Source organism: Lepidochelys kempii, chromosome 5 (genome assembly GCF_965140265.1).
Source record: "Lepidochelys kempii isolate rLepKem1 chromosome 5, rLepKem1.hap2, whole genome shotgun sequence".
Classification (NCBI taxonomy): Eukaryota; Metazoa; Chordata; order Testudines; family Cheloniidae; genus Lepidochelys; species Lepidochelys kempii.
Window position 1 is genome coordinate 112,332,488 of NC_133260.1, and position 25,118 is coordinate 112,357,605.

Sequence of the window (25,118 nt, forward strand, 5' to 3'; positions counted from 1 at the left end):
ACTCCCACGCCTATCCAACCACTCCCTGTCCCCTAACCGCCCCCCCACAGAACCTCCGCCCCATCCAACCGCCCCCTGCTCCCTGTCCACTGACTGCCCCCCGAAACTCCCTGCCCCCTTACCATGCCACTCAGAGCAGCAGGAGCTTGCAGCTCTGCTGCCTGACCGGAGCCAGCCACACCACTGCGCTGCTCAGCAGGAGTGGCGGGCCAGAGCGCTCGTGGCGCAGTGAGGTGAGGCTGCGGGGGAGGGGCCGGGGGCTAGCCTCCCTGGCCAGAAGCTCAGGGGCCGGGCAGGACGGTCCCGAGGGCTGGACGTGGCCCACGGGCTGTAGTTTGCCCACCTCTGCCCTGAAGGGTCCCAATCCCCACTTTGAGAACCCCTGCCATAGCACCTGTTATATTAAAACAAATATAATCAGTACCTATCTAGCTCTGTGAATCTGCATTCAGAATACAGGAGTCAATTTTGTTTGTCCCACAAATGGATATCTGTGAGCCCCAAAAGTGAGTCTATCCCTTGCCTGCATAGGGTCAGGTGCAACTCAGTGTGTGTGACTATTTGTGAATCAGAAGCCCATCTGGTCCTTTTAAAATGCATTCTTTCCCCTGCTTCAAATCATCAAAATGAGAGCTCTTTAGGTAGGAATTAAGTACAGGAGACAACAAAGAAGAGAAGTCCAACCACACCAACTCTAAGATTTATAGCTCAAACTTTATTTCAAGGCATCTCAGTGACTAGACTTCAAAGCTTTCACAAAAATCAGATAGTACATTATGATAGAGTAGGGGTGTCAACCTCATTCTATAGCGAGAACCTAATCAGGATCCGTGGGCCTGGTCTACAAAATTAGCACCATTTCAAACCCACAAATCCACAATGGCTTCCCAGTGATGACAGTAGAATAAGAGTAGAACATGATCTATAGATAACAACATAACACTGGGTCTGATCCTGCAGCATTCCTCGCATACTCCAAAACTCCCACTGAAGTCAATGGTGCATGCAAGAAGTGCAGTATCAGGCCATTAAGTTATTAAAGTTAATTGCTCTATTTGGTTACTCAGCGCAAAAAAAAAAAAATGGTGTGGGTCTAAGTTACTATTACCACAGTTTCTCCTTTGGTTCAGTTTCTCCTCTTTCTGTTTGTCTTTTGCCCATAATTATTTGTATGTCTCCTCCATACTTCTTTGTTTTCTCCTTTTCTCTTTCCTTTTTCTCCCTTTGTGTTCTCTGCCTTCTTATTTGCATTTTTCTGCACTTGGCCCCATATTTGGGCTCTTCTAACCCCAACTCCCATTCTTAGTCTCCCCCCAGCAGCAGAAGTACTTACACATGGAAGGGAGGCAGTGGGAAATGAAGTTCTTTCATTATAAACACTTCTTACAAAGGACACTGTTTCAAGCTCTTTAGACACAGAGTCTCACCAAAACTGACTAGGATCCCATGATCAAGCCTGTAGTCCTTTCCAGCAGCAAAGAGGTAGATGCAGAAGTGCTTTACACATAGACTAAAAAGGGAAACTTTTATCAGCAAATCCTAGTCAGTTTCCTTTTTGCTGACAGCCCTTTGTGCAGTGCTGGAGTGCTGTTTTGGCTGTTGCTGACAGCAAACCAAATAGCAGTGCAGTTTTAAATGAATGTGTACACCAGTCAGTACGACTGGGCCATAGGAGGCCTGAAGGATGGAATTTTGACACCAATGTTATAGCGTTACATTAAATGCAGTCCTTAAAAAAAAAAAAAAAGAGATGCAAATCAGAATATCAATGCAACTAAGTGAAACAAAATTGATCCAAAAACTGTATGCTTCAAGAGCTAGATAGATTTCTTTTTAAAAAGCAGAAATATAAGTTAACATGGCAAAAAAAAAAAACATCAAATCAAGAGAACAGTTTTGTGCCTGATATTTATTCAGCTCTTGGTTCCATGGTGATAGGGCCATTTGTGCGTGAAAAATCTTGCTGGTCTTCCTCATCCAAACCCAAAATGTCTGGAATATCATCAGATTCTGAAGACAAGTCTGTGATAGTGAAATCTGGCACCTGCAGAAGAAGAAATCCAAATAAATGTGAAGGTTAAAAAAAAAAAAAAAAAAAGAGCTGAACACTCAGGACTCCAACTGAAGTCAACCAGGGCTGCAGGTGTTCAGTACCTCAAAAATCAGGCCCACAGTACTAAACAAATCAAACAAACATTCTCAGTCTTATTTTAGATAGAGTGACAGAAACATCTTAAGCAATATAAATTAGTGTATTAATAGATACATTCTTATAAGAAAGGTGGAACAGAACTGCACTCAACACAGAACATTTCATAAATATTTTGGGGTGGTATGTTAAGAAGGTTTTCTAATAAGATTGGTCTCTTGCAAAGACTTAGTGTATATTATATCTCACATCAATTTAGAGGTGTTATATATCTTTGCTATATCATCTTTATCTTCAGTCCACTTCAAAACTTCAGAGGGGAATGAGGGACTGAGAAAAAATTAATGGAGAGCCTGGTTATTCACAGAACAGATACAGCACAGGTGATATCAACATAAGCTTTTCTACGCTGCACTCAGTTGAGGCAGTAGCCTCAATCTTGTTCTGAAGAAATCATATGGGGAAGTGATGCAATGAGCTGTAGCTCACGAAAGCTTATGCTCAAATAAATTTGTTAGTCTCTAAAAGGTACCACAAGTACTCCTTTTCTTTTTGCAAATACAGACTAACACGGCTGCTACTCTGAAACCTGTCATTAATCCCACTAAAAGAAAAGGAGTACTTGTGGCACCTTAGAGACTGCATGAAAAAACTTGTACAGATACAGACAGACATCATCTTCCTTTCCAAATGCTGTGTATATATAAAGTCTGCTGCAGTTTCCACGGTATGCATCCAATGAAGTGAGCTGTAGCTCACGAAAGCTCATGCTCAAATAAATTGGTTAGTCTCTAAGGTGCCACAAGTACTCCTTTTCTTTTTGCGAATACAGACTAACACGGCTGTTACTCTGAAATTAATCCCACTGACTCCAAATGGCAGCAAGAATGAGGCTCCGTCTCCCTAGTGGCAGAAATTGCTCTGCACCCTGCTGCATAAAACATCCACATAGTAAGAAAGACTCCACCTAGTAACACACTTAAAATAACTCATATACTTTTCAGAGTAACAGCCGTGTTAGTCTGTATTCGCAAAAAGAAAAGGAGTACTTGTGGCACCTTAGAGACTAACCAATTTATTTGAGCATGAGCTTTCGTGAGCTACAGCTCACTTCATCGGATGCAGTGAGCTGTAGCTCACGAAAGCTCATGCTCAAATAAACTGGTTAGTCTCTAAGGTGCCACAAGTCCTCCTTTTCTTTCTGTATACTTTCAGGATCTGTACATAGCATTCCTTGCCACACTAGTAACGAACTAGGAAGTCTAAAACAATGTAACCAAGATATCAAGAGCCAAATTTGGAGGTGAATGGTAAATTAGGCTATGTCTACACTGTACTTTTGTCAGTAAATTTTTTGTCGGTCAGGGGTTTGAAAAAACCACACCCCCACTGACAAAGGTTTTCCTGATGAAAAGCGCCAGTGTGGACAGCACTTTGTCTGTGGGAGACGCTCTCTCACCCAAAGCTATTACTCCTCATTGGAAGTGGTTTTATTTTGTTGGTAGAAGAGCTCTCTCCTGCCGACAAAGAGGGGCTACCTGGAGTACCTTACAGCTGTAGCAGTACAACTGTGCTGCGGTAAGGTGTGCAGGGTACACGTAGCCTTAGACTTACACTAAACTTCTGCAGAACTACTTCTACCCCCTGTACGCATATTTAAGGGAGTCTACATTGGAGTCAGTCATTTACACCTTCTCCAGCCACCTTGTCAAGTTACTTGGACTTAAACTCCTTTAGATGTTAGAAGAATGGACGCAAGTAGCTCTAAAAGACTCTAAATTAGGCCCTATTAACATTAGTGATTCCAGCTGCAAACCCTGTATAAATGCACTATGTCAGCCTACAACAGGATTTGCATCAGATTTATCTTTATTTTCCAATCTGCTAAGTTGCACCAGTGGAGTACATATTTAAAAATTTATGAAAACCCGCATGTAGATCAATGCAAAAGCCCCTAATGTAAGAATCTCTACATCACCTCTGTATTTGCCCTTATAGTTTCATATTTGATGGGGAATGGGAGAACATGTAACCCTCATTTTTCTTGTGATCATGACCAAAAAAAGCCAGGTAAAAACTTCTCTTGCATCCCTTCCCCCTCCATCTACACTAGTTACATTCTCTATTAAGTTACTTTAGTCCATAAAAAGTTAAACTACACTCCAGTATATGTGCTTTTAGCCACTGTCTTATCAGAATTTGTATTTTGTAACTTTAGTAAGAAAAATATGGGGCGCTATTAAGAGACTTTTGAAACAGAACTACATACAATCAGCACAGAAAAGCAGTTCCTTACTTTACAGTTTTAGCACATGGATTCAGCCTTTATTTGCATGCATCTAAGACTGAAAACTTCAAAAAACAAGTTTCAATCTTCATGTACAAAAATAATAAATTCAGAATGTTAAATATTGATATCCAGAGTATTCACAATGCTACTGCCCAATTGTTAAAATACCAAGCACTGCACTGCCTGAATGTAACACTTTACTGAGAAAGCAATCACCAAAATTCATTGATAATCGCAGATTAGAATATTGGTCCTCAGTTTTGTGGATGAGACTTTTGCAATTTTTTCCACCTCATGTAGAAAAAAAAGTTTTGTAAGCAGCATTCAATCAATGCATTAGGGAGCATGAGAGTCCTGGTGTAGTCAGTAATAATATTACAGAGAGCACCAACATATGTTTTATTAAGATAGAGACAGCTTCATTTTTCATAGCTTGGAACACATTCTACTCTCAGCTAGTTCTGTGCAACTCCAATAGAGCAGACTGTTACTGATGGAAACAACGCTCTTTGTTCTGAAGAGCGCTGTGTAAAGTAACAACAGATATTTTGTAAGATTATGCAAGTACAGATTCTGGCACTTAACTTCCTCAGGTTAAGTATTCACATTTGGGGTAGAAAAGCATTGCAGCATACAAGTGTTTTCTAGAATCTTAAATGGTTATTCTAAGCCAAAAACTGAAGCAGGAAAAGTAACTAGTATCTAAAAGCAGGTGTAGAGTCAGTCAGGCCTATCTTTATGTCAAAGATCTTACATTACAACTAAGCGAGGCGTAACTTTACAAATTGTTACTGTTCTAACCCTTTGTTTTAGAGGTCAGTGCACTTGTTTATAAGTCAGTATATTTAAAACTTTCGTAGCTTACAAATGATTGTCATGGTGTAGGAAAGGAGGCAAAGTGGACCACAGAAATCAATAGCTGAGATGTATGGTAGTTTGGCTTTTTGTTTTCCTCTACCAACATCTAGAAGATTATCTGATTGTTTGAGATGGGCTAAAACACTATTTAGTATGAGAAAAATCAAAGTGTCACTGAAATCACACCATTCCAGCAAGTCATTATGCAATTTATCAAACCCACTGCCTTTAAAAAAAGTTTAAATCTCATGTTTATTCTCAGGCTGATGGTAGAGTGGAGAGTTTTTATAAAGTGTAGCTGAGCTGTTCTTTATGCAAGCATGGTGAGAAAAGTTTAAAGAGTCAGACATTAATGTGAACAGCTTCTGCCCTTACCAAGGCTTTAAGGGTTCACCAATTCTCCCCAGTGGGCATTTGTGAGGCTTTTAGCCTCTAGCTTCAAACTAGACCCATAGGAAATGTGATACAATGTTATTTAGTTCAGAATGGTTTGGCAGGCAACTATGGATACAGTCAAACCCTAGAACAGCCTACAGCTGCACCTACGCTAAGTGTTGTAATTTAGCACTGGAGCTAGCAAACAGGAGCTTAGGCACAACCGACTTAGTACATGGAACAGGAGCTGCTTTGGGAACATTCTTTTACCCATGGCTGCTGTGTCTCAAGGAAAGAGCTGAATCAGTCAACTGATCACAACTAATGGGCATTCATGAATCACACTGCTCCCCTTCACCTTCTTGGAAAGGTGTCAGTGCAGAAAGTCACCCAAATGCTTTTGCTCAGTTTTATAGATCAGGAGACTGGCTGACCAGGGCTGCTCAAGATCTCCACTCCCAGGGACCCACCAGTCTCAAACAGCTGACATTTAGAAATTCAATCCTGAATCTCTCAGTCTGAGAGTAGCAGTAGAAGGAAGACCAAGACTCTGTGTGTGTGCTCAGACTGGGAGAACTGACAGCATCATGCTTTCACAGGCACCCATTTGTATAGAGTCTAGCACAGAGGTAGTCTATTTTTGTCAAAGTCCAAATGTATTGAAGGTATAGGCAAGGTCCAGACTACAGAAACACTTTTCATACTGCAACAATAATGGTAAGTAAATACGATTTTGCAGTCTGTTCAACAGTGTCTGGTGGTGTGGATTTGGCCCATCGTCTAAATGACAACCCCTGGTCTAGCACTACAACCCATTTGTCCTTGCTACTGTAGCAGCAAGTACTTTTACTAACAGTCCTCTTCAAACAACTCAGTTCAACTGATCATGAAACTCCGCTGTGTGACCTGTGCATTTAAAAAAATGCAAAGAAGTGTTTTAAAAGGTGTTCTTAAACCATCCATTTAGCATGGAGAAAGTTTAGGGCCAATTCAGAGATCTAAGCAGCTGTAGATTTTCTACACCTTCTTCCAAGTCCCTTCAACAAGTAAGTTACACAGACAGACTTGCTCATCCATGGTGTGCTACACTTCCTTATATATCCTCTGAATTCACCTCAATCTAAGTTGTGTGTAATTTATTGCCAAAAGGCACTATGACTCCTACTTTAATTTACATCCTCCTGTTAGGCTTTTCCTCCTGCACCTTTTTGGTCCCTCAATATGTAAGTTATACTGGCTTGGGAGTGCCTTAGTTTGAATTAGGACTTTGTCCTCCACTGATAATTATGGAGGGAGAATGCAGGATGTTGTCTGAGCTACTAACAATTGTTCCAGTATCCACAGTCCTACTTAGATTTGTAAAACAAAACAACCCCCCCCCAAAAAAAAGATTAACCTGTATTTTACCTTCTGAAATCTCTAAAGGGAACAGCAGAAAACTCTCTCACCCACCCACACTTAGTTGTGCCAATATGGAGAGCCCAGAGGCTGAACATGTTAGCCCAAGCTTGACCTAGGGTAGAACAATTAACTAGTGTCCATTAGTACTGGATCTGAAGTTTTTTTTAAATTACATTTCTCTCCAGTGTACAATATGCAGCACATGTAGTAAGCAAATTAAAATAGTGTGATTAAGTTTCAGATCTTTGTAGTTTCAAATGCATGTTTGTTTTTAATCACAGCCATCTATTTTCAGTTCTGATTTTTCCAATGAAGAGTATTTGGCAGTCCTCCTACAGCCAAATGCAGTAGGTATTAGAAGTCACATGCAAGAATGCCCATACTGTAAGCAGGATAAACAGCTGTCCAGGCCATCCTGCACAGACCACCTCCTTTAACATTACTGAGCAGTCATTTCTGCAGTTCAAGTTCTCTCTAAAGAGAGACAATACACACAGACAAGCTGGAATAAAGCTAAGAGGGAGTGAAAGGGTGGATGGGGATTCCGGGGTAGGAAACAAATGCAGCAGCAACATCTGACCCATCTCTGTGTGTAATCAATCTGATGTGGGTTAGTAACCAGTAGTTTATATCTACTTTTTTTGCATTCCAAGCCTGCCTTCTCCTGGACCCAATTCAATAAGTGCTATAATGCTTGTTTTTACACCATTCAAATGAGACAGACTTTGGCTGCTGAAGCATTTATTACTGAACATACAGAATGAATTACAAAAAAGTGAAAAGGCACTACAAAGACACATGAAACTAGGCACCCTGGTACAAACATGTGTTCATATTCCATACTGCAGATTTAATTCTCAGTACTGGTTTTAGTTGACTTATTGTGTAGTTAAAGGATTTTTTTTTTAGAAAGATTTGAAAAAAATAAGGGCAATGAAAACTCATGGCATTTAAATAACTCTGGCTGAACAAGTTAGAGTCCTTACTTGAAAGCAAAGTGGTAGATTCACAAAAGCATAATGCCTTAATATGAGCTGTTCAATGAAGTGATTAAGACAATCGTACAGTCTGTAAAAGCAACACAGTGGAAGTTTGAAGTTCTTGCTGAGCTGCAGGGCTTTTAAATGGAGCGCTAAACGAGATCATACTACTTCTCTATTTTTCCTGCACAGATCACCTGACTAGTCAAAGTATTTGGTTGCAATGAGTTCCATTTAAGGTCATGATATTGGACACTTTAGCTGTCAGACAAGAAGCTTCTTAACCAGTAATAAGGTGAACCACTGCTGTAAGCTCCTGAAGTGTCAAGCCTCAAGGCACTTGGTGCTTGTCATTATTTCCAGAGGCACTTAGACAGGACAGCAAAATAATTTTCTAATGAAAGAGTTCCTCTTAGGTTAGAAAGGACACAATTAGATCTTTAGGCCTCCACCATCCCTACATTGTGGATATTTTCCCCCATAGCTGTCAGGTGACAGCTACAGTAGTTAAGTCACCTTGATAGCTCAGACTGCAGAGTGTGCGCGCGCTATGCAATTTAATCTGTGCTGTGTTCAGGCTGTTTGTTGTCCTGGCTGGCAATTTTCTCCCCTTCACCCTTGTGCTCAGCATGCTGAGACCCAGCCAGTTGTGGGTAAAAGGGACCTACCAGCCAATTGAGTGGTGTGTTGTTAACAAGATAATCCATCACATCATCCAGAGACTCCTTCATTTTCTTCAGCTGTCCTTTGCTAGTGGTGAGAATATTATCTGATACTTCGTGGAAAGATGAAGCAGAGTGGAAGTTCCTATAGACGTCTCCTGCCATTGCCCCAACATGATGGACTTGGTCCTGAATGTTCTGCGGCAACCCCTGTATGCTTGACACCAGGGTGAGGCAAGTGGTCTGAAGCTGCTGAGTCAGGCTCCGTGCAATAGCTAGTGTGCGTGACTCAATGTGCTGGAAACAAAGCATAATAGCATTTTAGAGTTAAGCACTTCATTGACCAGAGAGTTGGTTGCTGCAGCAACCCTACCATTGCTGAAAGGTCATCTCCCCTTCATTCCATGGTGTGGAGAATTGAAGCTGTGGCAGGTGAGAGCAGGGCCTTCATTTCATAGCCCTGGTCTATACCCTGCGGGGAGGGGGGGTGTCAACCTAAGATATACATAAAATAGTGTAGCTGAAGTTGACATCTTAGGTTGACTTACTGGCCATGAGGATAGTGGCAAGTAGACCACTGACACTCCCCCATTGACTCCACTTCCATCTCTTACAAGCTGGAGTTCTGGAGTCAGGGAGTGTGTTCTGGGATTGATTTAACGTGTCTAGACAAGATGTGATAAATTGATCCCCAACAGATCAATCACTACCCACCAATCTGGCGGTTAGCGATGACCTGCTCTTAGAAAGAAACTATTAAGCTGTTGGCTTGAAGGAGTTTACTAGGGTCCTTGCTTTTGAAAACAGGTCCGACAGATCTAGGATACATGAACCCTTGAAGGCTGCAAGTCTCTGAAGTGCACTACAGGTCACAGATAGAAACTGTCTGGCTGTTTGAATTACTGAGCTTGTACTGCAGTACAGTTTGCTGAAACAGAGTTAATGCTTCCAGCTTAAAGTTTCAAGCACTTAATTGATTAGCTGAATTTAAAATACTCTCTCATATTGCATTTGTGCAGTTATCAGGACTGGTTGCCAAGAGGCTTGGGAGGAAAGGGAATAGTCTAGGAGGGTGGGGAGAAGAAAGGATTGGAAAATTGCATTGTCAGTCCCACCCAAGTTGTTCTAGTTTATCTTTGGAAAAATCAGATGAGAAGATTTCCAGGACAAATATGAGTGCCTGACTAGGTGTGGCAGAGCAAGTCATCAATAGCTTGTCCCCTAGACTCACAGGCTCAAACCATTGCCATCTGGACAGTAGGTCACAGCAGCTGACTACAGAGGTCAAAAGGCTATATTTTTTAAAATAGCCACACTAAAAATGAGGCTGCAATAAGTATACTCAAAAAGAAGAGAAAAAAAGGAGTACTTGTGGCACCTTTAGAGGCTAACCAATTTATTTGAGCATAAGCTTTTGCGAGCTACAGCTCACTTCATCGGATGAAATGAGCTGTAGCTCACGAAAGCTTATGCTCAAATAAATTGGTTAGCCTCTAAAGGTGCCACAAGTACTCCTTTTTTCTTTTTGAGCATACAGACTAATATGGCTGTTACTCTGAAACAAGTATGCTGAAGCTTGACTGCTAAAATTATAGCAGCATTTGGAGAATGTAGAAGATGGCACCCAGTTACTACATTAGGCCATTACTGCAATGTTGTTCAGGGTTCTTCTAGGAAAGATCTGCATCTAGTTAAACTAAAATTTGTTGAAATGAACTCAGTAGGTGTAGCCATTAGCTTGCATCACTAATTATGCCTGGTGCCAATAACTACTAAAGCTGGCCACCATATAGCTGAATTTAATTTTGCAGAGCAATTATGGAGGGAGCAGGGCCCTACAGTGGAGAAAGGGAGAGAGTCACCATTCAGGTTCTTCATGCTTGTGGTGCATCTTAGCAGCATAGGAGGTTTCATGAATAATTTTGAAACCACAAGGACCAAAAGTTACTTGTATGTATATACTTTGCAATATGTAATTTACACTCTTGGTACATTTACTTACCTCAGCGATGTGAGATTCATCACCACCATCATTTTGGCCTGTGTTTTTCTTCCATTCTACCCAGGACTGATACAGCATTTCCTGGGCATCATGAAGTTTCTGGTTGGCACTATTCATGTTCTTTCTTGTGTACTCAATCTAGAAAACAACCAATGAGGTAGTGAAGCAAGGATCCCAAACACAGTTTAGGGTGATTATAAAATGTTCTCTAGCCTGCCCACTTTTTGCAAAAACTCATTTCAAGAGACAGTTTTGTTGGTGAAAGGACATTAAGATTGGGGGGGGAAGGGGGGTGGAGAAAGAAGGAGGGGGCAGGAGAAAAAATCTGCCTTCTCTTGTTTTCTAGTAGTATCATGTACAGGTCTTAGTTAGAGTAGGATTCTTTAAGTCTTGCTATGATACTAATGGCATGGAGTAGGATTCTTGAATAGAGCTGCAAGACATTCACTTCAGGGTCTAAACTGGTATTAAGTACATTTTCTATTAGTCTTGCAAAAGAGATGCAATTTTATTTTGGGAGTTGAGACTGAATCAGTTTTAGTGTAAGATGAGAACTTCAAAGATAATAGGTGTGTTCTGTACCATTAAGAACCTTTGATTTAAATATTGAAACAATTTTGGTTAAGTTATCCATGTTTCTTTGGCAAACCAGCTCTAAGACAAAAAGACTACCAAGAGTTTATTTACACCCCAAGTCAGAATTCTTAACTTACCAAACTGACAGTGTAATTGAGGTGTGAAATGGTCTCTTGGCTTTTGTGCTTAGCATCTCTAATCCTGATTAAGGCCTGTTGGTAGGCACGGGTGCGGACCTTTGAGGACAAGGATCCGAGTCTAATGTAGTAGCTTGGCTTTTGAATTCCAACTTCAAATCCTTCAACCTTTGTAACTTCTTTTGCTAGAGAGAAAAAAAGGTTATTTTAGTCAGACTTAAAGAATTAGGTTAGCAGTCCAACCTCTGAAGGATTACACAGCAGTCCAACATATATCTAGATAGGGCAAACAAAAAACTCTACCCCTTCATTCTGAATAAGCCACTTTCCTTCATATGCCTTCCCTGCTGACAAGAAGGCATCATGGTTGGCATGGTGAAGGGCCATGTCTGAAACTAGTGTCAATACAGTGCCACTCCATTCAACTAGCAGGGTTGTCAAGTGACACCACTTGTCTCTCCCCCACTCCCAATCCCCATCCCCAGTTGGGGTCTCATCTCAATTAGTCTTACCTAGCTCCTCTTCAGTAAGTGGAAGATAATGGTCTACAAGAGTCTCCGACCTGCTGAGTGCGCTATCCACCCCACTGCTCACCATCTGCACCACACGGCTTCCCAGTACAGTGTTAATGCTGCCATTGACAACTGACTTAGTCATTTCCACACTATCATGCACAGCTTCTTTAGTCTTGTCCATGACTCCAGTAATTGTGTGGGCAACAGTATCCCTGGCACCAGTCACAGTGATTGTTACAGCCTCTCTTGCACCAACAACTACATCCTTGGCATTGGCAACCACCTGCAAGGAAGAGAGGCAGACTCCTCATTTAATAGTGGGGAGGTATTTAAGTTCTGGATTTACACACACCCACACTTTCCAAAAGTAGAGACTACTAGTTTCAGTATTCTTTAAGAAGCATTCACTACAGTGATAGAAATTTGACTGTCATAGCAAGCCAAAAGCTACAGCTACTCAATCAGCATTAGAGGAGGCATTTCTACCACAAAGTGAATTTGTAATTTACACTGATGCAAGCCTAGAAAGAGTAGGGTAGGAAAAAATAAAAGTTTTGGGTGCCTAACCTGCAACTCTTTAGAGGGACCAAGTATTAATGCCCTAGTTCTGATCAAGGGAGTCTGTTGGGTTAGGAAGATTTGTTCTTCCTACAGTGGATTTTACACTACCAGGTCATAATTAGGCTATTTATACTAAATAGTCATAGATGTTTGAGTCTCTCTCCATATCTAGCCAACCTTCCAGGTAGTACTGAAGCATCACTACTGAAAGTAACTCAAGTATCACAATAGACAGGAATCCAGCTATGTGGTCCATTTGGTTGCACCATGTAGGAGACTACTTGATGAGAGGTTTCCTAATCCCCCAAACCAAACACCTATAAACCCCTGCAAAGAAGCTTCCAACTACTCTAAGGACAGTAGCAATATGAAGGGAGGGCCAGGAGATGAGCTTTATTAGTTAGAAGACCTTGAAAGACTTCAGGCTAGAAGGCAGCAGTGTTAAGTGTCTTACAAGAGAAATTTTTAGAAAGACTTTGCAATGAAAATTTGAAGACTGAGCTCAGTCACAAGCAGTATTCTTCCATTGTACTTGCAATGTAGGAAAGCAGATCTTCCTACTTTGCAGTATGCTGAGCCACTGGGAAGTAGGTTAGATTAAGGTCTTGGAGCAGTGACTGTCTTCCTGTGTGTTGGACAGCACCGAGCACAATGGGGTCCTCATCCTAAATGGGACCCTTGGCACTACAGCAATATATAGATAAGTTATAAATTCACTACTTAGTTTTCCTTTCCACCTAAATGGATAGTGAAAGCTATAAAACTTTCATTTCATAGTTCTCCAGTTAGCTCATTTTTAAGTTATATAAACATTTTCTATGAAGTGATTAAGTCATTTTAATGTAAGTTTAATATGGAAACTTTCCACTTCAATTACATATAAGCCATTTCTAGAGTGCTTAGCTATCTGAAGTATTGCAAAAACATTAACCCTTATATTGCTCTGGCAAACCAGGGAAGTATTATCCCTATTTAAATGTGGGGAGAGGGAAACATATTGAGGGTCTGAATCACAATAGTGCCAGACAGCCATTGACTTCAGTTGGAGTTCTCTTCCTCCCACCCCCAGATGTGAGTATCCAGAAGGCCCTAAGTGACTCCAAAGGCCATAGGGTGTCTGAGACAAACCCAGGGTTAGAACAAAAGTTCCAAATTTTCAACATTTGCTCTGCTCCCAGCCTTGCTACATCAGTAATTACTGAATCTCTGGTTATCCCACTTAGGGATTTAAATGCAGTAATTGAATCTACCTTGTCAGTTGGTTGATACAGGATAGGCAGCCTCTCTTCAATTTTGTCCAGTCCTATGCATGCATAGCTGTTGGCAACTGCAACTAGAGAAGAAGTTTCAAGAATGATTAAGTTGCCCTTGTGATGTTAAAATAAAAACCCACAAAGCTAAAGGTTAACATTTGTTGAAACAGGAAGCCCAATCCAAACAAGTAACATTTTGTTTAGTTTCTTCCTTAAAAGAGAAAAAATGTTTATGCAGCTTAATTCTACAAAAGCTTTCAAGCACTTTGCAAGTGCAAAAAACAATTGACATCTTTTTCAAGGAAGTGACCTTGAGAACAGACTGATGAAATGTCTGGCCATTTGCCAATTCATAAGAACAGGCTGAGCTAAACCCAGAGCAAGCAGCCATGAAACAGTTGCCAAATTTGTAACTACAAGTTATACTCAGAAGTAGGTGAAAGGGAAGTATGATGCAGAGCTAAAAAACTGTGTCAACGGTTAGGACAGAAGTTGATTGCTTGAGTAAGAAGCCTCTTGCTCAAGCAATCATCTTAGAAATCAATGTTAGTTAGGAACAAGTCATTAGAGGTTCACTCTTAGGAGATCTAGAGCTCACTTAACTTCAGACTTTGTTTATAAGAGCTCATTTAATTACAGTTGCTCATGGCTTATTGCACAAAGCAAGGTAACAGTTTTCCTGCTGTCATGGACTTGTTACAAGTAGGTTTAACCCCACATAGTGCCCCCAGATTCTTTTCTGCACCCTCCCCTGCTTCCCCACCCCCAAAGCCTATATATTTATATAGGAACTCAATGGAATAATTGAGCATAAATGCACAGAAAAGTAGTCATGCCTTACTTTGTGGCTCCAGCTTCTGGATGATAGGCATAGCATTTGTCATGGCCACTGCAGTGATGGTCTTCACTCCTTTCTCAGCTATCTCACAGACTGATTTCAGATAGGGATGGTTATCTTTTGTGTTGACATAAGCAGAGGACACCATGTCATAGGTGGAACTCACCAAGGGAAGGCTGACAACCCTGGCTACCACATTCTGTGTAAACAGAGAGAAGGTTATACTCACATCCTTCTTGGCTACATAACAAAGACTGACTAATCATCAACTCATACATACCTGTTGAGAGTCAGCTGCTACTAATGCCATTTTTTTAGGTCTTGAATCTTGTAGATTCTACAAGAATAAGATAATCCAAATTAAAAATTCATTAAGTCCCCAGTAGCCATACCACCATTCCACTTTAATGATTTAGGATGGAGTGCCTTCCCTTCTGGAGAAAAAAGCAGTTATTCTTAAGAAAGGCACCCAAAAAGTCTTTTGAATACTTGAGAGTGTACCATCCCCTTCATGAGAAGGCTCCAGACCGTGTGGGCTGTAATGAATTAGAGCTTATACTGTAATAATTTAGATAGCTAAAGCTTAGTTTCTCTGCTACATTCACTAGTTCAGTTAATAGATACAAAACTAAACAGGATGGTCAACTAAATAGTTTGAGAGGTTTGTAACACAAATTTTTTACTGATTACTTCATTATTTGACAGCACTATGTTTCTAATCTAGATTACCCCTGTTTGGATGCATCTTCCACATAGCAATAGAAAAATACTGAAGAGCTAAAAATTGTGATTGTAGGTGGGAGGACCCAGGGTTTTACAGCTACTTTTAACTAATATTTCAAAATGGACTAGATTTTAAGGTGGTCAGTGCAGAGGAGAATCTTGGGGAAAAAGTTAGAATTGATGTATCTAAGAATCCCAAATCCTGCAGACACTTGCACATTTGTCACTTTAAGCACACAAGTTACTTGTGTATTGTTGTTAGTGAGATTAAGGTAAATGTGTTTTTGCAGGATCAGATTCTAGTGGACATATTGCTGTACAAGAGGTAGTGTCATTGCACCTCCTACAAAGGATTTAAAATGTAGCAGCATAAACAAATTCATAGAGTGGTGTTGTCTTTATAGCTGGCATCTGTATTGGATTCCTTCCCCACCTGCACCAAAATGGCAGAGGGTTTCGGCCTGTCACTCCTAAGACACAGACTGCAGATCATTTAGGATTGGGCTATCCCATATACAGGGTAGGATTTCCCCACTGCAGAGAAAACCCTGAATTAGTACTGGCAGGGTAAATGTTTATTGCCAAATCACATTGGGTTGGAAGAGAAGCAGCTGTCACATGAAGACTCATCCATCTTGATTCTCCACAGATGGACTTCTGTAGGGCCAGGGAGATAGTATGGCAGTCCTCCCACACAACTCCCCTAAATCTGCCAGGTTTTCATCCCCGTCTCTGGGAATATAGAGGGAGTAGATAATTCAGTTAGGACTGGATATACTAGTACTCCTGAACGATCCATCATGGTGTACTTCCATAGTGTCGAGAGACATGACAGAAGACACAAGAACAAGTGCTCTTTATTTGTTAGAGTCAAACATGACTGCGCCTTTTTAAGGGTCTGTTCATTCTCACAGGACCCATGTATCTCAGGACATTAGGACACCACCTTATAGTCCACAAAAGAACTATAAAAAAAACCACACACACCACACTGTGTGTGGATTGGTTTGTCAGGAGCTCCTGACAAACAGTACCATGTTTACGAACACTGGTGCACATTACAGTAGTCAACATTAGAGTGCCTGTCAGATCAATGGTCCATCTAGCCCAGTATCCTGCCTTCTGACAGTGGCCACAGCAGGAAGACCCACAGGGAATGACCATGCACAGCTGCCTTTTGTAACCCCCCCATGTAGTAATAAGATCAGCCACCATTTGTATGCAGAACCAATGTGGCATGCAGCTGATTATTATTAACGACTACAAATGGACAGGTGCAAAAAACACCGCACATACACACAAACTTAGTATAAAGAGTATTAAAGCTTACAGGATAGATTCCACATCAGCAGACAATAAAATACTGCAGTCATGTAAAATGTTATTAAGTTCCTTGATAGACTATATCAGGGTGGATAAAAATAATTGATTAACAAAAAAAACTGATTTAAATCAGATTTTTTTTATAAAAATGCTTTTTGAGGAAAGCTATCTAAAGAGAATTTTTATTAAGATATATCTTTGAGCTATGTAGTCTCATCATGGAACAGGGATTGTAAATTCCAATTCTATAGGAGACATATTCATGTAATATTTAAATAAAAGTTTTGTAAGTAAGTTCCAATAGTTCATGGGACTCAATCTTATGCAGCCCCAGGGACTTCTGTACAGATTATTAAGGTTAATCGTTCTATCTACCCAATGGGTCTCAGGGCTCAGTCTAGAAGATACTGTTGGAGATGCTTAGTTTTGCAGTTCTCAAACTGTGGATTTGTGTCTCCAGAGAGAACATGCTTGTTAACAGCAAAAATGTTAACTATACAGAAATGAGAAAACAGATCTCAACCCTATTGTCCCTCTCCAAATTTGTGTACACAGAGTCAATCCCTTACCTCTCCAAAAGGTGCAAAGTTTCAAAAAGTTCAATGAATAGAAGATTGAGGGCAGAATAGATCTGGACAAGGAGAAGTCTGGAGGTAAATGTGAGAAGGGAGGGACAGGCAGCAGAAACAAGAGTGAAACTGTCGGAGCAGCATATTGGAGAAGTCTTGAGGTCTTTCTGAGTGTAGCCTTCATTGATTTGCTATCTACCATACCGTTCTCTCACTAGAAGGGAAAAACCTACAATGGCAGCAGACTGTAAAAAAAAAAAAAAAAACACCCAGTGTGGGAATAAGAACCATTCAAGAAATAGGTCTGATGATGTTTTAAAGAAAGTCACACCAGTGAACTGGTGAAAGTTACTTAAGCACTTGGATTCAGAGACTATTGCAGCAATAATCTCACTTTTAACAGCAGTAGCTTCTTCTGCTGGAGTAGAAAGAATATTTTCTTCCTTTGGACTAATTCATTCCAAATTGAGAAATTGTTTGGGACCTGAAAAAGCAGGAAAGCTTGTTTTTCTTTTCCAGATTATGAACAAAGAGGAAAATAAAAGTGAAGATATGACAGAGTTAGCTCCAGAAGTAAATATTTTAAGTTTCTCAGGTTGACCTGGCTAACAGTTTTTTTTTAAAAACACACACCCCACACTAAATAGACTAATTCATTTAGCTATTTTAGTTAATAAAAACAAACCTGATTTTAAAAAAAACTTGAATGTTTAAATTCAAAATGCTTGTTTTGTTAAAATAGGTTTGCTATTGAAGAAAAAAATCCAGACTACATAATGTTGTTGTTTTAGTTAAATAAAACAATTTAAATGCCTGTCTGGTGATATTCTCCTCATAATACATCATGGCAAGAAAATCTTCCAAATATTAATGATTAACCTGTTGAATTGGCAATAGTTCACCTCCCAATAAATTCATAAATATTTGCTTCAATTACCTTTGGTAAAAGAAATAACCAAACAATCATTCCTTTTCTGATACAGCTGTAACACTAATCTGAAAAGTTTTTTAAATAAGTCACTTTTAAAAGTAGTGTGTACTTCTAAAAATGAAACCTACATCTGAGTTGTGAGGAACATGTATTAAGGTTATTGCAACAAACAAGAACACACTTCTGTAGAAATCCATGATTAAATTGAGTCTTCCTGACTAGTGATTTAAATCAAATCCACCCTGGACTATCTATATACACAGAACACAACTGAAAAAACTTCACCACCTTTGGACTGCAAGGTACCGCAACACTGGGATGGGGTAGCAGCACCTAGCAAGGAGAAGAGCTATGCAAGTTTTAATATCTATGCAGATCAGACATGACCTTAGTTTTTAAAGGTCTTGTCCAAAAGACCCACACCACAGAGGGCATACTGAATTCCTTTCTCATGGAAAGGATTGAGTTTAGCCATTCCTGGCATGATTTTAACCTCTCATTCCAGGAGCTAATCCAATGCTTAAGCCATCTCCTGACCATAACTACTGCCGGTCCCAAAATATTTTAGAGTTCACTACAAGAATATAACCCCACAAGAACTCTACTGTATATTTTCAGCCACTTTTACAGTCCCTGCTAGTTAAAAGGGAATGTGGGTCTAACCAAAGGAAGCGCTTTTGCAAGATGTATGAAGACATACTTTAGAGACCGCTCAGACAGTTAGACAGGAAAATGAATAAGCAGACTGAGTCAGAAGTTTTGTTCCTACTTTCATAAAGAGGAACAGAAGCGAATGGCTTTCAGCCGTCCAGCAAGGTGTCTAGAAACCCCCTTTCCACTCAATACACCGAGTGGACACAGGGATTGGTTCCTATCAGCTCGGTGTAAACTGCAGACAAACACCTGCCTATGGATGTCGTAACTGCAGCTTCTCAGTGACCCACTGGGCAGAAACTGGCCCAGCATCATGGTGTGATAATAGCAGAGGGGCACCTGGTCACCTTCACAGGCTACTCCAACTGCAAGGACCACAGTCAACGGAGTTCTCCTGCTAGGGCCACCTGAATGAAGGAGGCGACACACACACACACACACACACAACGTTAGGAGCGAAATTTTTCTATACCTCATTAAAGCAACAACAAAAAACCCCCTCTACCCCCAGGGAGACGGGCTTGAACAGCCTCGCAGGTGAGCGCAGGATGGAAGCGGAAAGGGGGGAACCCCCCCCCCAGATTAAGACAGCGGGACACCCCAGAAATGCAGCCCCACCCCTGTCCCCCCACGCTTTGCCCTAGCCCCCTGCAACCCTGCCCCGGGGCTGTCCGCAGCTGGGCTGGCGGCACGGGAGGGCGAGAGCCATGGCAGCGCCGGGCTAGCTCCGGGCAGGAAGCGGGGAGAGCCCGGGGGTTTAACCCGGCTCCGCAGCCGCTTCAAATGCGCCACCGCGGTCGGTGACGGGCTGCGGCCAAGGGCGGCTTCACTCACCCGGGCGCGGAGAGCGCTGCGGATCCGCCGCCAACGCCGGGCTTCCTGCGCCGAGAGACACCCCCTGCGCTAGCGCCAAGCCGCCCTGGAACCCCCCGGCAGGCTCGCTCCCTCACGCCTCCCACCGGCTCCCAGACACGGCAGTGACCCAGGGCAGCCTGCCCCGGCTATTTATGTAGAGCGGCTGCCTCGGGCCCGCTTTCTCCTCTCGCGAGATGGCGGCCTGTCACGGCGGCGGCGGCGGCCTCCGCCTCCTCTCACGTGACTAGCTGCCGCTGGGCGGGGCGGCGTGCGGGGCGGGGCGCTGCTCTGTGCGCGGCTGCGGCCCGGGGAGCCAGCGCTGGGGCCGGCCTGCCCGGGGCGCTGGCTGATGCGGGGAGAGAAGCCAGCGCCCCCTTGCGGTCGTGCCGTTGTTTGCTTTGCAGTGGGGCGCCGGCGGCAAGAGAAGAGGGAGGGAGGCAGGCCGTCGTGAAGTGCTCTCCCTACGGGCACTGGCGTTCCTGCCGTGTGTCTGTGCTACTTCCGAGTCATTATCGGCTCCAACACAAGCGAGGATGGAGAACGAAGAAGTGGGTTTGTTTTTTTTTTTTTACCCACGAAAGCTCATGCCCAAATAAATCTGTTGGTCTCTAAGGTGCCACTGGACTCCTCTGTTGGGTTTGTGGATATAGACGAACAGGGCTACCTCTCTGATACTTGATGCCAATGATCAGTTCGCATTCCCCTGTGGTCAGCTCTTGGGCCTGGCCGCTAAGGGTACCCGTTGCTGGCGCCCCACTGCATCGGAAGTTCTGGCTTCCAGTCTAAAGGCAGGCGCCACTAGACCTAGGGTTCAAATAAAGTCGGAGGACAACGCATGATTAAGCAGGAATGGGAGTGAGGGTTATGGACTCAAAAGCAAGGAACCAGAAGGGGACACCAAGCAGAGAACCCCAGACAGCGCTGTTTCTATGCCTATTGGGAATCCAGGGATGGGTGGGTACAAGCCTGCCCACAGCTAAAGATTCCTCTCCCCAGCCTAAGGGGAGGAGCTACTGGGTCCAAAACCCAAGCAATTCTAAGGGACAACTAATGATAAAACAGGGACAGGTCACAGAACTGTAAGTAGAGAGCCAGAGGGAGATACCAAGCAGAGGACCCCAGACAGCACCCATAGGCTGTTTCTGTAGAGGAGCTGGTTCTCTTCTTTTATTCTAAAGCTTCTTTGAATCCTTTCCTGGCCCAGCCAGAGTGGGGTGCCTTTATCTCAGCATAGTGTCTCTATTCTGCCTCTTCACTTTAACCTACATTAAACACTTTGGCTGCCTACTGGCACAGTAAATCTCTTCTTGCATGACAGTTCTTAAGCTCCTGTAACTTGATTCTCATCCACAGTAATGAGGCATTTCCTGTGTAACACAGATTATATCCCTAAGACCAAAACATACCTTATAGGACAGTTGCCTTTTGTCTGACATTTCTGAGCAGGGTTAGGTTCCAGATACCATTAATTATTATTATTTGTAGTACAATAGCAGCTTGCGGCCCCAACCAAAATCAGGGACCCATTGTGCTAGGATAGATGAACACACAGTAAGACATAGTCCTTGCCTACCTTCTACACCTTAAGAGGTATAGGTTAGATCCTGTGACTTGTGTCTGCATGGAGCCTCACTTAACTCAATGTGGTTCTGAGTGCAAATCTCCACCCTCATGCAACAAATTGCAGGGCTGGGGGTCTGCACCTTTGTTACTTTAGTGTCACTTAGTGATTGAAGATTTGTTATCACTTGTGCTGTGTGAATTTCTGCAACATGATAGACTAAGGCCATATGCATCTTATTAAAACAATATTATTGATTAGGAAATAATATTAAAAGATCTTATAAGTTCTTATATCACACCCATCACTATACTATATGACTTTGACTGAACATACCTAATGTAAACATATCCAGCCCTAACTCTGTCAGAGATCATCTAAAGAGGTACCAACCTATAGATAAGGAAAAGGACAATAACCAGCTTGTATCTTTAGCCTGCTGGTTGTTTCTTACAACCTCATCATAGCTTCCTGCCTACTAAACACTGACTCAGGTTTCAGTCTCTTGGGCCTTGTAATGCACCTCTACCAGTGGTAGCAATGGAAGAAACTGATGCATAGACAATACTTACATGAACTCAGGCATTCCTACCAGTATGTTTTGTAACCCTGCTCTGAGGAGCTGAGGGAATACGAGGAGCACATTACATGCCAGCAATGCCCCTCTGCCATGTACATTGGCCAAACTGGACAGTCTCTACGTAAAAGAATAAATGGACACAAATCAGAAGTCAAGAATTATAACATTCAAAAACCAGTCGGAGAATCAGAAGTCAAGAATTATAACATTCAAAAACCAGTTGCTAATTTTTCTTTGTCACCTATTCTACTGGAACTGAGTTCCTGTGACAGTTGAGAATTGCCCCTTTCCTATTTCCTTTCTTTAAACACTAAAGGAAACAGAGTTTTCCTGACTATCTCATTGCCTCCTGTGGGTTTCTGTTTGTGGCTCTGTGCAAGAAAGCAGCCTTGTACTTGTGTCCTCAAAACTGCTATGTTATTTCTACAGTGAAACTCTATTGGCTTCAGTGCAGTTATAGCAGGGTTGAATTTGATCCTAATTTGTGACTTGATTGTTGAGATTTCCCATTACCTTTAGTATGTCCTGTTCACAAGTTATCTTGGTTTTAGATATTGTCTTATTATGCTGTTCCTTCGGATGTGGTTGTCACTGCAAAATCTTTCCAACAGTTTGCTTCTTTGGGCTAAATTTTCAAAAGTGCCAGCTTGCAGTTACAGTTGTTTGTGCAGAGGCCATAAACTAGAGCTACACTGATGTCCTGTCAGTTTAAATACGCAAAATGGTACAAACATTTGGAACTCAACAATTGTGAGCACAGCAGGTGGGAGCAAAAGCAAGGGGGGAGAGAATTGCACAATTGTCTGTATCTAGCATACATTCATCCACACATCTGATTTCTAGAAAATATAGCACAGAAAGGGAAGGGAAGAGATCGGTCCCTAAGCTGCAAGAGCAGGTGGCAGAAGACCAATTTACTGGGCTGCAGATGACTTAAGGACCCATGGACAGATGTAGTAATTCAAGAATTTCTTTTCCTGTGCATGGCAAGAAGAGGGGAAGTGACCTACTCCCCCAGGAGAGATACAGATGCAAGATTAAATGAAACACAAAAAGGACTGCAGAGGGTAGAGGTGATTACATAAGGAAGTATCATCTGCAGATTGATATAATGTTGAAGTATCCAGTTTGTGGTCACTGTGATCATGCACCCGTCTCCAATGTGGTTACCTCCAAGGATTTAGAGGATAGCATCTAGACAAACAAAATAGCCATGGATGAACAAAAATATCACTAGGTAAAGATAAACACCATTGTCCATACAGGGGACAGCACAGTGCTCAAAGTCATAGGTGGGAGAAGCCTGGTGAAGTAAAACACACAGGAGGGGAAGTGAGGTGTGGATCATTCATGTTGGAGGTGGAGGCACAATACCAATTGCATGTACCTGCATATTGTTCAGGAGGTCACCATTCCTTCAGCCACTGTTGTCCATCCATGCCAGGTATCAGAAGAATACTGGGCAGGCAACAAGCATGTTGCTATGGCAACAATAGGCCCTCCCAGGAAGATCACTACAGGCTTCCATGTCACACTGCAGCATGTCACAATAAGCCCACCCCAGCACACACCCTGACACTGCAGCACTGTGACTCTCCTGTGTTTATTCACAGGGACAAATGCAACAGAGCTGATCCAAAAAAGGACAATTTAGAAGGAATGTGTGACCCTAAGAACACCCCAGTGTCAGAGGGCTCCCTGGTATGCAGGAGTGAGTCTCAGCTGGCCTGACCAGCTCAGTGTACATCACACAGTATTGTCATGCTATTAATTTAATAGGTGTCTTGTAGTATATCACTGGAAAACTAATATCTCACTGATCATTAATAGCCTTATGTGAAGTAGGTATCATTAACGTATAAAGAATTATATGTGTACTGGAAATATGTTCTTAAAATCTGCTTGGCCCTAGACAAAGGAATGTGGTTTTGTCTACTCGAATGTCGGTTTCCAATGTAAATTGAGCAAGGAGAGATCATGGGAGCACATTTACAAAAAAGGTGAACAAAGCGATTAAATTAGCAAGTGGGGGAGATAGCCACTTAACCATCACGATATGGGGAGGAGACTGCAAAAACTAACATTGCGTCCGCTCCCGTAGGGACACAGCGAGCTGAACCCCCGGGAGAGCTTCCTGGCTTTGAAAACAAAGGTAAACTTTCAGAATGTAAACAGAGAGAAAAAGCCATTTTGGCATCCTTCACCTAAAAAGACAAAGAAACCAAACACTTTGAGCTATTCATTGGCTCCTGTGTAAAAACTGGCCAACCATGCTGGAAGTCTGGGGGTGAGAAAACTACTTTGAACAAAAGACTCCAGTTTGTTAATTTAGGTTTTGGTCTTAAAAATGTATGTTTGTTTGTTTGTAGCCAATTCATTTTACTTGATATTATTTAAAAATCTATTCTTTGTTAATAAATGTAATCTTATTTTATTAAACAACTGTCTTAGTGTAATGTTTCAAAGTGAGGTGTAAAATCTTCAGCCAAACTAACAAGCTGGTGCTGTGGACTGTCTCTTTAAAGGAGCAACACACTTGATAAGGTTTTGTGACTGCTACAGTGAGAGGGGCTGAGCACGACAGAGGAGACAGTTCTGGGGACACTCGGGACTGGAAGGGCTGTTAGTGTCACCCTACAAGGAGTAACCAGGCTGGTGGAAGCTATGGTGAGGCTGTAAGCAGGCTGCTGATGCCAAAGCTGCACAGCATAGCGGCATCCAGGGTTACAGAGCAGGGAGTGACACAACCTCTTACTGGTCTGGGTGAAACCCCCAGAGCGTCACAGAATGATGTCAGGAAGAGCTGCATTATAGTTTATTTCTGGGGGATTTGCAGTGTGAGTTATGATCCATAACTTGGGCCTTGACCCCTGCACAAGGGAAATGTGCATATCAATGTGCATATGTGTTTACCATGTGCGAGACTGGTTGATACGCACATTTCCCTTGTGCATATCAACCAGTCTCGCACATGGTAAACGCATAACCAAGACTCCTAAGGTTACTGTAGCTAAATTATCTGTATTTACCCAGGCTCTAGCACTCCACCCAGTCCCAAACTCCCCAGCTAGTCCAGAGAACCTGCCAATGGAGGAGTTGTGACATTTTTCTGAGTACTAGGTCAGTTTTTCTGTGATGATGTAATTAGCATGGTAGGTAATCTGCACATATATAGAGTAGAGCTTTTTTCTGTCCCTGAAGAGGGTTTCAGTGGCTGAAGGTCCCCTTAGGGGGAACACGAGTACAGCATTCATCACATATGACCACATCTTATAGGACTTGCCATCTGTTGGTGGGAGGAAATCAATATAAATTAAACTGTTGA

General features: G+C 42.1%; 1 protein-coding gene across 3 annotated transcripts; it reads right to left on the reverse strand.

Annotated features, from left to right (window-relative positions):
* Positions 1-695: 695 nt before the first annotated feature.
* On the reverse strand, positions 696-19,847 carry PLIN2 (perilipin 2). Of its 3 annotated transcripts, none has more exons than XM_073345476.1 (9): positions 19,632-19,847; positions 14,878-14,934; positions 14,601-14,796; positions 13,757-13,839; positions 11,943-12,228; positions 11,431-11,615; positions 10,718-10,855; positions 8,722-9,012; positions 696-2,044 (listed from the first exon to the last, which is right to left on the reverse strand). In XM_073345476.1, exons 2-9 carry the CDS (start codon positions 14,905-14,907, stop codon positions 1,910-1,912), a joined length of 1,344 nt encoding a protein of 447 aa, XP_073201577.1. In that variant the 5' UTR covers positions 14,908-14,934; positions 19,632-19,847; the 3' UTR covers positions 696-1,909. The 3 variants fall into 3 exon arrangements, with proteins under 3 accessions (XP_073201577.1, XP_073201578.1, XP_073201579.1); XM_073345477.1 differs by lacking the exon at positions 19,632-19,847 and adding an exon at positions 15,911-16,612; XM_073345478.1 differs by lacking the exon at positions 696-2,044 and having other exon boundaries at positions 7,798-9,012; positions 19,632-19,843.
* Between the last annotated feature and the right edge of the window lie 5,271 nt (positions 19,848-25,118).

Excerpts from the sequence above, each read along its gene's own strand:
- PLIN2 (XM_073345476.1), bottom strand. The coding sequence starts at position 14,907 with ATGGCATTAGTAGCAGCTGACTCTCAACAG. Across the intron at positions 14,797-14,877 it reads TAGCAGCTGACTCTCAACAG|AATGTGGTAGCCAGGGTTGT; the intron begins GTATGTATGAGT and ends CTGTTTACACAG. Across the intron at positions 11,616-11,942 it reads ACTTACTGAAGAGGAGCTAG|CAAAAGAAGTTACAAAGGTT; the intron begins GTAAGACTAATT and ends TTTTCTCTCTAG.